The sequence below is a fragment of the Mangifera indica genome, chromosome 11 (assembly GCF_011075055.1).
Source record: "Mangifera indica cultivar Alphonso chromosome 11, CATAS_Mindica_2.1, whole genome shotgun sequence".
Taxonomy (NCBI): Eukaryota; Viridiplantae; Streptophyta; class Magnoliopsida; order Sapindales; family Anacardiaceae; genus Mangifera; species Mangifera indica.
In genome coordinates, this window is record NC_058147.1 from 3,646,531 (window position 1) to 3,661,336 (window position 14,806).

The window sequence follows — 14,806 nt, forward strand, 5'->3', positions numbered from 1 at the left end:
TTTGAAAGATACAACAGTCGATGAAATGAGAATAGAAATAGCTTATAAACATGTTGAATAAGTGGTAGCATAAATGACTACTACTGTCACAAGAGTTGCCGTAATGAATGGCCAAAGGAATTATTCCCACTTAAAGTATGTTACATTCTTAAATCAATATTCATTAAATATTAAAATCCTAAACATTAGATGGTTAAAGCTAACGGAATCAGTTAACATTATTTATTTTTTCCTCAAAATTTAAAAAATTAATAATTTTTCTCAGGATGAAACTTTCAAATGTTATATTTTCTTACCTAGATTTTCTTTCTTTTTCTTCCTTTCATTTCCCAACACTGTCATCGATTGGCTTCCCTCTCTCTCCCCTTTGCTAGCGCTAGAAACCATAATGAAGTGGTTTGATTTGTTATGGTTTCTAGCGTCAACAAGGAGAGAGAGGAAAATCAGCCAGTAACGATGTAGAAAAAAGAAAGAAAAATATAACATTTTAAAATTTAGTTTAAAGGTTAAACCTAAGAAAAAATAGATAATACTTTATTATTTTAATATATTTCCACCCAACAAGATGATTTTACCCATTGAAACTTAACTATTTCTGTTAGTTTTAACCACCCATAAATGAATGTTAGAATTTTTAATACTTTACAAGATACTGATTTGCAAATGCAACAAACTTTGGGCGGGAATAAGTCCTTTGGCCTTATGGAATTGGCATACTTAACATGGCGACTTCTGGTTCATCAGATCAATTGACAGAGGCAGATTACAATTACGTTTATTTTTGGCATGATTGATGGGAGATGGTGATGTTTAAACAACAGAAAATAAAACTTCGATTAAAGAAGTCGACAATTTGATGGTGTGCATGCTATCCATTTAGTGCGAAAGTAACATTGTCTCTCCCACACATGCTCCTGGGACCAACATTGATTTGAAAACTAATGACCACACTGATAACGCCATTTTAGCCTATCTCCAACTTCCTTTTTCAGCTTCTCTGCTTTTTATCCGCTAATTTGCTCAAAGAACATGATCTAATCTATCCGTTCAAACATAACACAATATAGGCAATAGCAAAATTGTACCCTCCAGCATATCTGAGATTTCCTTCATGGTTGAAACTAAAGCTGCTGCTTAAAATTACAACAATAGAAACAACTGGGTTTCAGAATTACAATAAAATAATCATTTCCATCTATACCCTCCAAAAGAAAACAAAATTCAGCTCAATTTCGACATCCCTTCTCAAAATGCCATGATGCTCCTTTCATGGGATTATTCTGAGCAACACAACATTTAACTTGTGACCTATTTTGCACCTGAACAATGTTCCTAACACAAAAACAATAAAGCAATTTTTTGTACATCCTATTAACGAAGCAGTTCTTTAGGTGAACCCCTACATCATTCAACAAAAATATAATTTTAAGCAAAATTTATGCATAAAAGAAAATTGTCAGCTGGAATTCAACGCATGAAAAATAAGGTAGAAAACTATATCCAGAAATATCATTATAAAAGATGCATATATCTTGCTGATGCATTGGTGTTAGTGCTTTAGGTAAATGGGGAAATAGTGAACTAGATCTCACTGTCTTCACCAAGCTCCCCATCCTCAAGCTCCTCATAACCACTATTTCTACGAGAACCATCCCGATGCTCTCTTTTGTGTCTTTTATGCCGGCTTTCAGTGTCTGACTCAGGTGTATAAGCATGCTGCCAAGATTCAGAAGAAAATCAATACATTTTGCACAAGTTAGCCATACAATCATAAGCAATTATATATACCTTTCTAGATTTTTTACGGTCACTACCATGTCTGCGAGACTTTTTAGAATCTTCTCTTTCATCCCTATCCGAGCTCACATCATCAGCAGCACTATGATGCCGTTTCCGATGTTTCCTATCTTTGTCTTTTTCCTTTTTCTTCTCCTCTTTGTGGCTGTAGCCATCAGTTGGATCTACGTTTTCACTATCTGTTTCATCTTTGTTTGTTCGTTCCTTCCACTTTTCTCTATCACGTTCTCTATCCTTCTCTTTTTTCTCTTTCTCCTTTCGTTTCTCTTTCTCCTCTCTCTCTTTCTCCTTTTTAGCCTGCATAACCATCAATTCTTTTAATTCATCAAAAAGATCACAAAGAAGCAAAGAGGGGGAAGTGAAATTAACATCGTGTAATCAATCTTTCCAATCTAAACAGGAAACCAATCTTTCCAAACACTCGTGTAATCCTATCCAGCAATAAAATCTGCGACTGGGTGTTTGAGATTCTTAGACACCACTTAATATGACAAATCCCTTAAAATAAAGGTCTTTAATTAATTTGCAAAGAAGATTAATCAAAGTGACTCAACTGACAGGTCATCCACCATTGAATCAGATGTCCTATCTATTTTTATAAGAACAGGATGTCATTACAACATCCCCAATAGATTAATCAATAATACAAAAGAATATAATAGCCACATCAAATGAACATAAAGGATTCAGCCAACTATTTTAAAGACATTTAACAAAAATTCAGGTACCTTTTCTTCTTCACGCCTGCGTTCCTTTTCTTTAGCCTTTTCCTGCAAGTGAGAAATGTATTCCTCAAAGATCTGTCTCTTAAAGCTCTCTTCCACAATCAATCTAAGAGGCACATGCACAGAAAAAACAATAACAAAAAAAAAAAAGGATAGTTCGCATTAAATTTATTGAATCCCAAAATTCAGCATGTAAAAACCATCATATAAGAAAATGCAATACTTGTACTCTTCACTGTCTTCAAAAAGTGATTTGGATTCTTCCCAATTAGAAGATGCCGTTATTTCCTACAAGGCAGCACAATAATAAAAAAATTAGCATGGCAGGACTTGCCAAGTCCAAGTATTAAAAATTGGAAACTATTCTGTTCAATCTTGAATTTTCCACCCCTATTGATAAACAAACTGTTTTAGAACTGCCACATAGATGATATGATGATGTCATAAGTGATATGGCAGTGCCACATCAGGTTTTTTTTCTTTTATGAGAAACTTTAAGCTTTGGGGTGTGCCAAATTTTTTTAATACACAAATAGGGATAAAAAAACCTGGGAATCAACTTGAGTTAAGTATTCTTATGATATAAGCTGCTCTGATATTAAAAAGCAGTTTTGCCATACCTTGTAAGTATACAATAGTTTAGTAAAGTCATCAGCAAGTCGCAAGCGCTTTTTAGCCTCTTTTTCCTCCTTCTCCTTTGCTCTGTCAAGTAACTCCTTGTAAACAAGCTTTAACAAAAAAGAATATCATACTCTATAAGGATAAATAGTGGATAATCAAATATGAAACCAAGAAAACTGTAGAAGTTACATGTGCATAAATCAGTCATAAAAAGCAGGTAAACTTCAAATAATACCATTGCAATGCTGTTTTATATTATAATAAATCGGAAGACGGAAAGCACTTAAATATTACACAGCCACACCAGAAAGAAATACCTTAAAGTTGATATCTGAAATCTTTGGAGAACCCAAATCTATTGAAACAGCAGCCTTAAAGTCTTCAAACGTCCATGTTGTGGCAATGGCAACCTAAGAAAAGCATGATTGACATTAAGGTTGTATTGAAAGAAGACAACAAAACACTCGATTTATAGCTGTTACCTTCTCTGATTTCATTGCATCTTTTATACGAGCTTTGTCTTCATGATACTGACAACGTGGAAAATAAAAGAAATTAAACCACATCCAAACATGAAAACTTGCAAATTCAGATAACTCCACACAAAAAGATAATGCAAGAATTAAAACAAATTATAAATTAGTATTCCAATACAAGTCACGTCAGTAGAGTTGCTGGGAACACTGATTAAGGAGATTTTATATTCTAGAATTGGGATAAAAATTGTGAACCACATGAGAATTCATACAATTTATTTTTCTTTTATAGAGAAAATGAAGCTTGAATTCCAATAATCAATGTGCATATGCAACATATATGAGCAAAACAGTAAACATTTAAGAGATCATCTAGGTCAAGGAATTCAGACAAATGGATATAAACCATTGAAACCATGACTTTTCTTTGAATCAGGACAGAAAATTAGAGGTTAGGCTCCAATAAGTCCAGTTCATTTGTATGCTAGTTTGGCTTTGATCAGTCAGCTAATTAGCAAAATAAAATGCTTCTAAGCTAGCTTTAGAAAGAGAAAACAGCACTGGTTTAACCTGGTGCAACATAACACTTCCACAGAAGCACCAAATTTCTAGGAAACTAAATAACCTTCATCTGACTTGAAACATTGTAGACCAAGGGATGGCTCAAGAAAAGCTGTATGTTAAACATGGTTGCTTGGTAGCTGGTTTCAGAAAAACACACTGACAAATCCTTGAATCTTTAATTCAAGCTGAACTTAACTAGTGCACAACTTACAAGATTAGACCTAGAACTTAATGCAACCGCACATCACCACCCCAAAAAAGCGCTTGGGAACTAAAAGCAACCAAAAGCAATCTAAGTCAATAGGTCAAAGCACATAATTTGGGAACTGAACCCAGCATCTCTAGATCAAAAAGAAAAAAAAAGAAGGGTGCAAAGAACCAAAAACCCAGAGCATACACCTATCCTTCAACCATCAGAGTCATTAGAGATTATTAATTTAGTTTCAATAGAGAAGTTTGCCTTCATAGGGAGCAAGAGTTAATACATTACTTTATCAGGTATTTCTACACATATCAAAAAGGTTACCTGCTTCTCCAATTCTTCGGCAACACCCTCAAACAGATCTTTAGGGGTTGAGCCAGAGGTATTTGATGCAACAGCATGATATTGGGGAAAATCTTTAACCTAAATTAAAAATATAAATTACAAAACGAATGAAAAAACTCCTTAAATTCTTTTAATTATTTCTCTATATTTTTGGCAGGGTATTGCAGTACCTTGCCACCCAACTAATATATTAAGGAGCTCTTAATAACAGAGTACCTTTAAACAATAATCACGCCACTGAGTTTTGGCTGTAAGAATGCCTCCAGCAACATGTTCATCCATCATCTTCCGATATGCATCACGGTTTTTCCGCTCAGTTCGCCTCACTTGTTCCTTATGTTTGGTCCAAAATTTAAAAGATAGGACATAAACCATATGAGAATTAAATACATCATCCAGGAAGATCACTACCTTCTGTAACTTCTTTTGTTCCTCTTCATCCTTCTCCAAATCACGAATGTAGTCCTGGAAAATCAGCAAGCGATCAATTTTTTCAAGACACGAGCATCTCTCATCATCTTCTAAGCGATCCTGAACTTTTCGCCACTGGCTGTTCACCTGCAAATGAAAAACAAATCATGATGGTATCCAAGAATATCAATCATGGAAAATTTTTCTTAAAACAAAGCAGATTATAATCCTTATTTTCAAAATTGTACCTTAATAAAATCACACGATTGAAGAAATTTCCTGTACTCTGCTATATTCCTTCTGTGGTCCTCTGCAGCCTTTTCCTTCTCCTGGATTATTATCAATGCCAAACTGTAAAGATTAGCGTTCTAAGCAACATACAGATTACCAATCACAGCTACCCATTCAGACGACTACACACCCCATATTTGGGATCCATATGCACATTTACTAATAAAAAAAATTCTATAGAAGCAGATAACTCATACCTTCCTCTCAAGTTCCACCATGTAGTTGTCAAAAAGATCCTCCCGGTCTCTAACTCGTTCAACAGCTTTGAACCGTTCATCATTCTCAAACATGGCTACAGCCTTGCTGCAGAGGTAAAAAGCTTTAGTGTTACTTAGCATATAAAGACCACAGGAATATAAAAGTTCGTATGGCAAAGGGAAGACTTGTACCCCCATTTTGTAGAAGATGTAAGCTCCTTGGACTCCTGCAGAGATCAAGCCACCAAAAAGAGCATCACATCAAGCAAACAAATAAATTAGGGAAGAGAAACAAGGTCAGTCTGAACTGCACGCAACATACTTCAAGCATCTTTGTGAATTCCTCCTTAGCTTTTTTCTGCCTCATTCGCCTCTCCTCAGCCTCCAGCTTCTTCCTTTGACCCAAGTACTAAAAAGAATAATAATAGATAAAGCAGTTTTGAATCAGAATAAAAATGGTAATTTTGTTGATACAGGAAATTTAATTCTTAAAAAGCAGGTAGACATTGGTCATTCAACTCTGATTTTAACTTAATATAACCTGTCTATTTATACCAAAAGAAGAGAAGAACTCATTACAAGCTGTTGCAGTAAGCAAAGTTTACCTCATTAAATGCTTGCTTACGCTCACCAAGTGTTTTCAGAGCTCCATATCTTTGGTCATTAATTATCTCTTTCATTGCCTATACTAAATTTCTATATCAATAAAAAGTGTTTACAAAAGAAAAAACATAGAGGGAATAGGAAAAAGATAAAGTTAAATAACCTGTTCCCAAGTCCAATCAGACTGCACATTTGCAGATTCAAGAAGAGCTTTGAAAGCATTTTTTGCCTCCTACGCAAAGAAAATAGTTTAAAAACTTACCAAATAAGAAGGGAACGAAAGCTGACAATGTCAGAATATCAGAGTCCGCCCATTCTTGAAAAATATGTTCGATAACAAACAAATTTCTAGGTATCTAAAGTACCAGCTTATTGGCAAAAACTAAAGGTTCATCATCGGGTGTTTTCTCCTCTGCAGGAGTCACATTGACTTTTCCAGCAACTGCCATTCCTTTTTTCGCTTCCTGCCAATAACAATTTGAAAAACAGTCAACTAAAGAAAACTTGTTTTGCTTCATGATCTGCACAGCAAAAAGCTTGTAAGCCAGTTTTATTTGTTTCTGTCTGCAACATGCTATTCAAAAAGTCCACAATTCAACAGCTTCAATAAAAATGGCCCAAACCTCAATATCCTGAATAGAAGCTCCATCTACAGAATTTACAGCATCTTGGGGCATGAAATTTCCAAAGCCACCACTGTAATCATCAGAATGCATAAGATAGCATCCCATCCATGATTATACGTGAACCATATGTAATCATTAGAAATTACAGAAGTAAAATGGCATACGTTACACTTGTTTTGGCATTGACCGAACCAGGAGGCACGTTAGTACATCCTGAACCAACAACATTTAATGGAGTCACTATTGAAGGTTGAATGGCAGTGGCAATTGCTTCAGCAGACTGTGCAACAGGAATGTGTGACGACCCAGAAACTATCACGGGAGGAAGATTAGTCACAGCAACAACAGGTGTTACTGGAACCGGACTAGAAGCCACAGCAGATAAGGCCAATGAAGTACTTGAGCTAACTGAAATGGCTGCACTGGGTGTTTCAGCTGAGGAAACAGCAACAGCAGCAGCAGCAGAACCATTAGAATTCACTCCCAATTCTGATTGGGTTACCTCGCTAGCTGCCACCTGGGCCTGTTCCCTGGCTAGCTGGAAACAAATATTTTTAAAATAGGTCAGACATGCAAAAGGTGAGGGAAAAGAAATAATAGGTAAAAGACCACTAAAAATAAATTAAAACCTTCAGTTCCTCAGGTATTGACCACTTAGACTGCTTTGTAACTTTGTTGTAATAATACCTACAAAACAAATCCTGAGGTTATGTACAGATAGTGTCTAAATGGAAAAGATATTAACTAGAAGATAGTGTATAAGGAGTAACACACTTTTTTCCCTCTGGAGTTGTGAATTCTTTCCAAACAGTTGAAGCGTCTGCCCTCTGTTATAATACAAAATTATCAAGTGAAAATATTAAAGTAATATGAGAAAATAATTACATGAATAATAAATATCATGTCACAATGATAACAAGTACACTGTCGGGAAGGAAACATAAGTACATGAAAAGGTCCGTTAAAAGGAGTTTAGAAAATTGGAAGAGATGGAAAAAATAAGCGTATCTGTTACAACAAAGTGATTTTAACACTACTGCCAATGTCTACAGACAGCCAGCAATCCTATGTGAAAATGTTAATAAAAGAAAAAAATGTGTATATGAAAATTTAAAATTGTTTGCAAAAACTCATGATTTCTATCAAATATTAGGGACCTCAAATTTACAGCTTTATTTAAGGAAAATAATCTTCCAACAGGATAACTCCACAGCCCATCAAAACAAGTATAACAACTGGTAATAGCAGAAACATGATCAAAACTAGCAGAAGATAACAAAATAATTATCCAATATATGATCTTTCTAGTGCTCTGGGCCCTCGATCTACTACACAAAAGGCATGTAACTATACAATCCCAATAAACGCAAATGATATTCCTTGAGGCAGTCTTCTTCAAACTATAAAACTGCATTAAATGTTTAAACATATAGCAGTATTCTCATGTAAACTTAAACAAGAGTTCATCTAATATCCCTTCAATAATGCAGAGAACCATATCAAAGTTTTAAGTAACATGTGGCAGCATCATCAAGTAACATCAACCTGTGTTCTCTAAAAATTATATTCTTCCTGTTTCACTTAGATTTTGAACTTTATATATCTCATACAAAACCCAGTAACTGGAGGATACATTTGATTGATGAATTAAAGAAATCATCAGAAGATGGTAAAATTATGGCAGAGAATACTGACAATTTGTTAAAGAAAAAGACAATAAAAAGGATTGAAACAGGAATGGCAATCATAATTTGCTTAAACAACACTTGAAATGACAAGCAGCCTTGACTTAGCATTCATACCTTAAATCAGTAGCATTGTGTACTTGGGGAAATCTTTACAGACTGACATGAAACATATCAAAACGTTCACAAAGACCATGTAACGGGTAAAAATTAAACACAAAGATCCCAAATACAAATGAAAAAACACAAATGTTCACAAAATAGGTATTTCTTCTTATCAATCTCTAAAGGCAGTATGGAACTACCGCATTTATTGGGTACATAATTCAAGCGGGAAGTGACCATCAAATAAGCAACAAAAGAAAGATAACAATAATATGTGTATGAGGCAAATCCTCATAGAAGCAGAAAACTTCCATGATGGAAGTAAAAAAATAGTATCCTCCTCCCAAAACTTTAAAAGTAATAAAGCAGAAAAAAGCAAGCATTACTACTCAGCATTCATTAGGCAAAACCATACACCAATTCCACATAGCAGAATGTTGCCTGCCTTGAGAAAGTGAAAGCCCACCTTCATAATGAGCATATAGAGCAGTCATTAAATTTCTCCAGACTTGCCATGATGTCTACAAACCAGTGGAAAAACATGCAAGGAAAATGAAAAACTCAAATAAAACATTTTTGCTCAATTCAACCATCACTTCAATTGTCAACATCCACTAAAAGGAACATGGTTTACACAACTACCAAGATGTGGAATACTTAAGTATATGAATGGTATGTATGACTAGCACGAGAAGGCGGCTTAAATGAGTTCCAAAAATTTTATACAGGCAACTACAACTCACCTCAATTGGTGTCATCAGTTCCAAAGGCTTCTCCCAGCTAGATTGTTTAGTCCTCTTGTTATAATAATATCTGGAAAAATATGTGCATCATGTATTAAGAAAGCAAAGAAAAGAAAAGACAATGTGCGTTACCAGTATATACAGTGAAAATTACCTTCTTCCATCACTTGCAGTATGCTCTTGCCAATCACAGGTAGAAGCCTGAGTAACACTAGGAACATGTGTTACCTGATATTCAACGAAATTGTACAATTAAACCATATACAGATTCCACAGGGAATATAAAAACAAATTGACAAGCACAATGCTCAAAAGAAAAATAAAATATAAATTTAAGAATATGACTGAATCTAACATAAATTTAAAAAATATGAGCAGCCCCCAGTTGGATCATCTACACCTGAAATGAGACTGAATTTGCATATCTTACTATGACATCATGAACCCCCTTGGACATTATCTACCCCAAATAACAATTCTGTCCAAACAACAGACATTTTAATAACTTAGTATACTAACTGTATCTGTGGAAGAAACAGTTGATGTTTGTTGACCAGTCTGTTGTACTGGCGCACTGTGATTCACAGACGCCACCCATGATTGACCAGCTACAGGTGCGCCAGGTGCATGCATTTGAGGCATTGGTTGGAACTGGGATGATCCACTTGCATTATTCTGCGATTGGCCATAAGAAGATGGCACAAACTGAAACAATGCAAAACCATCAAAAGAAATGCAAATCATAATCCAGAAAAACAAACAGATTAGACTGTGAGATCTTACAGTATAAGATGAAGAGAGAGGCATTCCAGGGACACCTAAACCAGGCATCTGATTATTCATTGTAGGGGCTGGGTGCTGTGACTGAGGTGTGCCAGCTGTCAGAGGCCTATTAGTTTGGACATATGATCCTTGTAAAGCTTGTGATGAAGGCAATGCATGAACAGGCTGATTCGGCCTTGGAGGAAACTGCTGCATTGGTTGTGAAAACTGCACCTGCTGACTAGGTATGCTTGGCATCCCAATATTTGAAGAGGAAATACCTTGTCCAACGGGCCGAAACTGTTGTGAAGCTGCTGGAATAAATGATTGACCTTGCTGTGTTGGAAGAACTGGTCGAAACTATAATGAAAGGCACATAAAGGATAAAGCATTAACCATAAACACAACATGGCAAAAGAATTACTTGCATGGATAAGTATCAGCCAACACTATCCAAAAGCGGGAGGTAGAAGAGTCCACAAGAACAGAAACACAGGCATGCACACACACTAGCTAGAGAAATAATCAGCTTTATGCGTGTAGAAGGGTTTAATATTGGGAATACCAAGAAATGGCAGTCAAACTCGTCTCTAGAAATCAGATTTGAGCTGGCCAAAGTTAATAATCAAATAAAAATCACACACTTTTGTCCAAAAAGAAAAGGTTTCAAGCATATTAAACACAGTGATCAGGATTGATCCCCTGAGAGATGCATAATAACTGAATCAATTTAGAATAAACTCATTAAAAAGCCCAAAAACTAAGCAAGAATGAGAAATTTTGACATATTATATGGAACAACGGCCAGTCCTCAATCAGTCACTATTACACTGACCAAGTGTCAATAGGTACACATAAACTTAAATAAGTTTTTCTCAAGCTGAAACTTCTTCAGAGCTTAGAACTACCTGTGCTCCAGAGGATTGAGGATTATTGGCCATTACTCCAGCACATAGGCAAGCCTCCCCGTGGAGCTGCAGATGACAAAAAGTTATCATCAAAATCCTCTTATCAAGAAATCTCTACAAAATAATGCTCTGTTATAGAGCCACCAGTAAAAGGAAAAAAATGCAGAGTAAAAATAATTAAGTCACCATAATAAATGATTCGCAACTGTCTCTTAACAATAAAAATATCCATTAAATCTAATCGGTTAACAAGTGCCATTGTGCAAAAAGCATGGTATCAACATTTTAACAAAGGTAGGTAACCATATCAAAAGAATTTTTTGACAGTCGAATGAATTCAGAGTTCTTCTACCTAAATTACGTAGCAGATAAACTATAACATATCAGACACCAAAAATCAACTAAGAAAATACGCACCCATAGTATCACTATATTGCATTACAATTCTTCTCACCAAGATACCAAAGAATGTAATACTACGTTATATTGTTCACAAGTCCTGAAATTTTTGAGATATCAAGCAACCTATAATTCAATTCCCCGCATTTACACATGTATCTTCTCCCGGCAACCCAGTAGTGTTCAAGTAAATTGCAACATAAAAAAAGAAAAAACATCTTTCTTTCACTGGAGGAAAATAAAAATATAAACTAACAATTACCGAAAATAAGGAGGGGGAAATACGGAGAACAATGAGTTGTGATAAATATTATGCAGTCCTTGAGGCTGAGATGTGTCACCGTAATATAGTAGCTCGGGTCAGGTCTTAGGGTTTAAGAAAGGAAAAACGGAAATGGGGATTTTTCGCTGGAAAGAGCCAGGGAAAAATTTTATCGTTCTTGTTTACTATTTCGCTTTTCCAATTATAGCCTTATTCGGACGTCAAAATTTCGTTATTGATAACCAGCTTGATCGATCCGGTATACTGGGGGCTTGAATTAAACTTGGGTGAACCGAAATTGGCCCTCTTTTTGTAAACTCCTATTCGCACCCAAACTTTGATGAGCCATCGTTTCCGTCCTCTAAGTTTACAAAATCTATATTCTCACTTACCATTTGATTTTGTCAGTTAAATTTAAAGGCATGAATGTAATTTAAAGGTGAGACCAAACATCTCTAATCAATTTCATACACCAGCGAGATCTAGGTGGTTCATAATGACGAAATCAATGAAAACAAGCCAGTTACAACATTTTTCTTCTACAATCTCTCATGGTGGTAAGCTTCAAGCATCTCAATTTGATGAGATCGAATAGATTTAGTCAAATCAACAAAAGTCTAGTGTTGTGGGGATTCGGAGGAGGGCAACACTAACACATTTGACATTTTTATTTAGACAATTACAAGCCTACAAAGAACAAATCATTTGTTGTGGGGACTACTTCAATTTGTTGTGGTTTCATTTGTTAAAAAAAATGATGAATAAATCTCCAAAAAAGCTCGACCCAAAAAAAATCATTAATAAAATTTAATATGGATATGGCTCAGTCTTGCATTCACATTAATACTAAAGCAATTAATATATGTGATTAGTTTTAGTCTTACTATGAATATGAACTACAACCAATAAGAATGACTCTTCATATGGGATTATTAATCAGATGTAGGATGAAAATTTTATAAATTTTTGTGGGGCAAACTTTATAAAATTTTTAACACACTTTATTAACAAATTTAATACTAGTTGATCAAAGTTCAGATCAAAAAATAAGGTATTTGCCCTTTGTTGAATGAGATGTTGAAATTTTGATTTGAAACTATTATCATACATTAGTCGAAATTACTGTGCAACTACGAAGTACAAGTAATTTGTGATTAGTCAAATAACTATTTTCTACCCAAATTTAATAAAAAGATAAATACACATCAATGAGATATCAAAAACCTAAACATTTACTCATGAATTAACTTTTGTTAGAATTTTTTATTAGAAATAAGGGTAAAATTGTCATTTTATTACAAAACTCTAAAAACCCTAAAAATTTATATTATTCCTTTCCTTAGTTTGAAAATAATAATTTCCTTTTAGGTTTAAGTTTTGAAAATTTCACTTTTCTCTCTAAGTTTTTTCTTCTTTCTCCGAGGATAAAAGAAAGTTCTCTTTGTTGTTAACAATAGAAAAATTCACTTTTCCGTTTAAATTTTTTCTTCATTTTGATGTCAATCCATCGGCCAGTGATGATAAATCATCTTCATTTAACCGAAGAGATGAAAGTGAAACTAAGTGAATTTTTTTGATGTCACAAATATATATTTGTCTCTAAATTAAAACTTGGATGGGAAATAGCCCATTGGCCTTTGTGATCAGTACAACATATTCACTAAGAATAATATAAGTGATTAAGCAACGCTGTAAAATATACATTGATAGTGCTTGATTAAGGTTATTATTGACTTTTTGAACGTTTCCGGGTAGACAGAACCGTGAGAGAACGGAGAGTTTGGAGGTTTTTCGGTTCTGAGTCTAGCCCACCTCCACAAAGTGTGAAAAGTGACTCATCTCCATTTATTTGCCAAAAAGCCTTGCATCTTTTTCTCTCAGAACATATCCTTCGTAAACATATACATTGCAGTTTGCTCATCAAAACGGGTAAATTTAACAACATCAACAATTAAGAAATGGATTATCAGAGTAAATTATATATGGAACATCAAATCTTAAAAGACAGACCATGATTTTGAAATCACCTCTCTTCATCTTTCTTACTAGGAAGCCGAGAAATCTTAACTAAGTTATCATCTACAACACTACAGGAATGCCTACAAGAGAAATTAAAAGTACCCTTTTTATTATTTGAGCTTGAACTTTTGGGCAATAGCTTGGATTTTGTAGTGGTAGTGGTCTTGGTGCACTCCTTGAAAGCTACAAAAAAGGGGTCTTGTTGAAGCCCCTTTTTAAAAGAACTTCTCGAAGGAGCTGGCTGAAACGCACATGGCGGAAGAGGGATTTGTATAGGATGAAGTGAAACCCTGGCGCCGTCCTTGGGACAAGGCGGTGGAGGCAGTAGCCTTAATGAAAGACTTGGCCACTCTTGCTCTTCATTTGTCGTCCCTTTGGCAACTCCAGGCTCGTCCTCCCAAGAAAAGGGTACACTGCTCCTTTGCGAGTAAACCTTATTCATTCGATTTTTTTTTTTTCTTTTAATAACCAAATTGGAAACTCAGAAGCTGAGGTTAGGATAGATATATAAAGGTTGTATATTACAAACAAAAACAAAAATCAAGAGAAGACAGGGGAGGCAAAAAAAGACCAAGTCAACGACGTTATATAATATGAATCAGAGAACTGGAGTTGAGAAATTAGAAAAAGAGTGCAAGAGAAAGTGACAAATTTAGAAATATTGACTCAAGCCAATTTATGGATACTTTGGGAAAGGAATAATGACGATTTTGAATGTTGGGATTAAAAGAAAAAACAAACTAATATTCAATTTAAATGCAATTGCTTATATGACTAAAACACGTATGTTAATTGAATTGTCTGTCTGCAGACTTCAAATACATAATTTTCTTGCAAATATTAATTTTTGGCCAAAAGACTTAATCCCACCTAAGGATTAGTGCATTTTTAAATTTTATTCGTGAAATTTTAAAAATTCAAATTTTCACCTATCATCTAATTTATGTTAAAATTTTTTATTAAGTATAAAAAAACATTATTTAATCAATAATATTAAAAAAATATAATAGTTTATATCATTTTTTTCTTTTGATTTGAAAAATTAATAATTTTTTATATGATTAA

General features: G+C 34.6%; 1 protein-coding gene across 2 annotated transcripts; it reads right to left on the reverse strand.

Moving 5' to 3' along the window:
* Positions 1-1,108: 1,108 nt before the first annotated feature.
* LOC123229011 (pre-mRNA-processing protein 40A-like) lies at positions 1,109-11,914 on the reverse strand. 2 transcript variants are annotated; one of them, XM_044654562.1, is made up of 27 exons: positions 11,723-11,914; positions 11,062-11,127; positions 10,175-10,513; positions 9,911-10,096; positions 9,546-9,619; positions 9,392-9,461; positions 7,633-7,685; positions 7,488-7,545; positions 7,023-7,396; positions 6,856-6,928; positions 6,598-6,696; positions 6,396-6,464; positions 6,235-6,312; positions 5,952-6,038; positions 5,822-5,856; positions 5,630-5,735; positions 5,390-5,470; positions 5,142-5,288; positions 4,947-5,063; positions 4,710-4,808; positions 3,626-3,673; positions 3,461-3,553; positions 3,143-3,250; positions 2,746-2,810; positions 2,526-2,628; positions 1,789-2,094; positions 1,109-1,716 (listed from the first exon to the last, which is right to left on the reverse strand). In XM_044654562.1, exons 2-27 carry the CDS (start codon positions 11,092-11,094, stop codon positions 1,582-1,584), a joined length of 3,036 nt encoding a protein of 1,011 aa, XP_044510497.1. In that variant the 5' UTR covers positions 11,095-11,127; positions 11,723-11,914; the 3' UTR covers positions 1,109-1,581. The 2 variants fall into 2 exon arrangements, 1 of the variants encoding a protein (XP_044510497.1); XR_006504784.1 differs by having other exon boundaries at positions 2,526-2,567.
* Between the last annotated feature and the right edge of the window lie 2,892 nt (positions 11,915-14,806).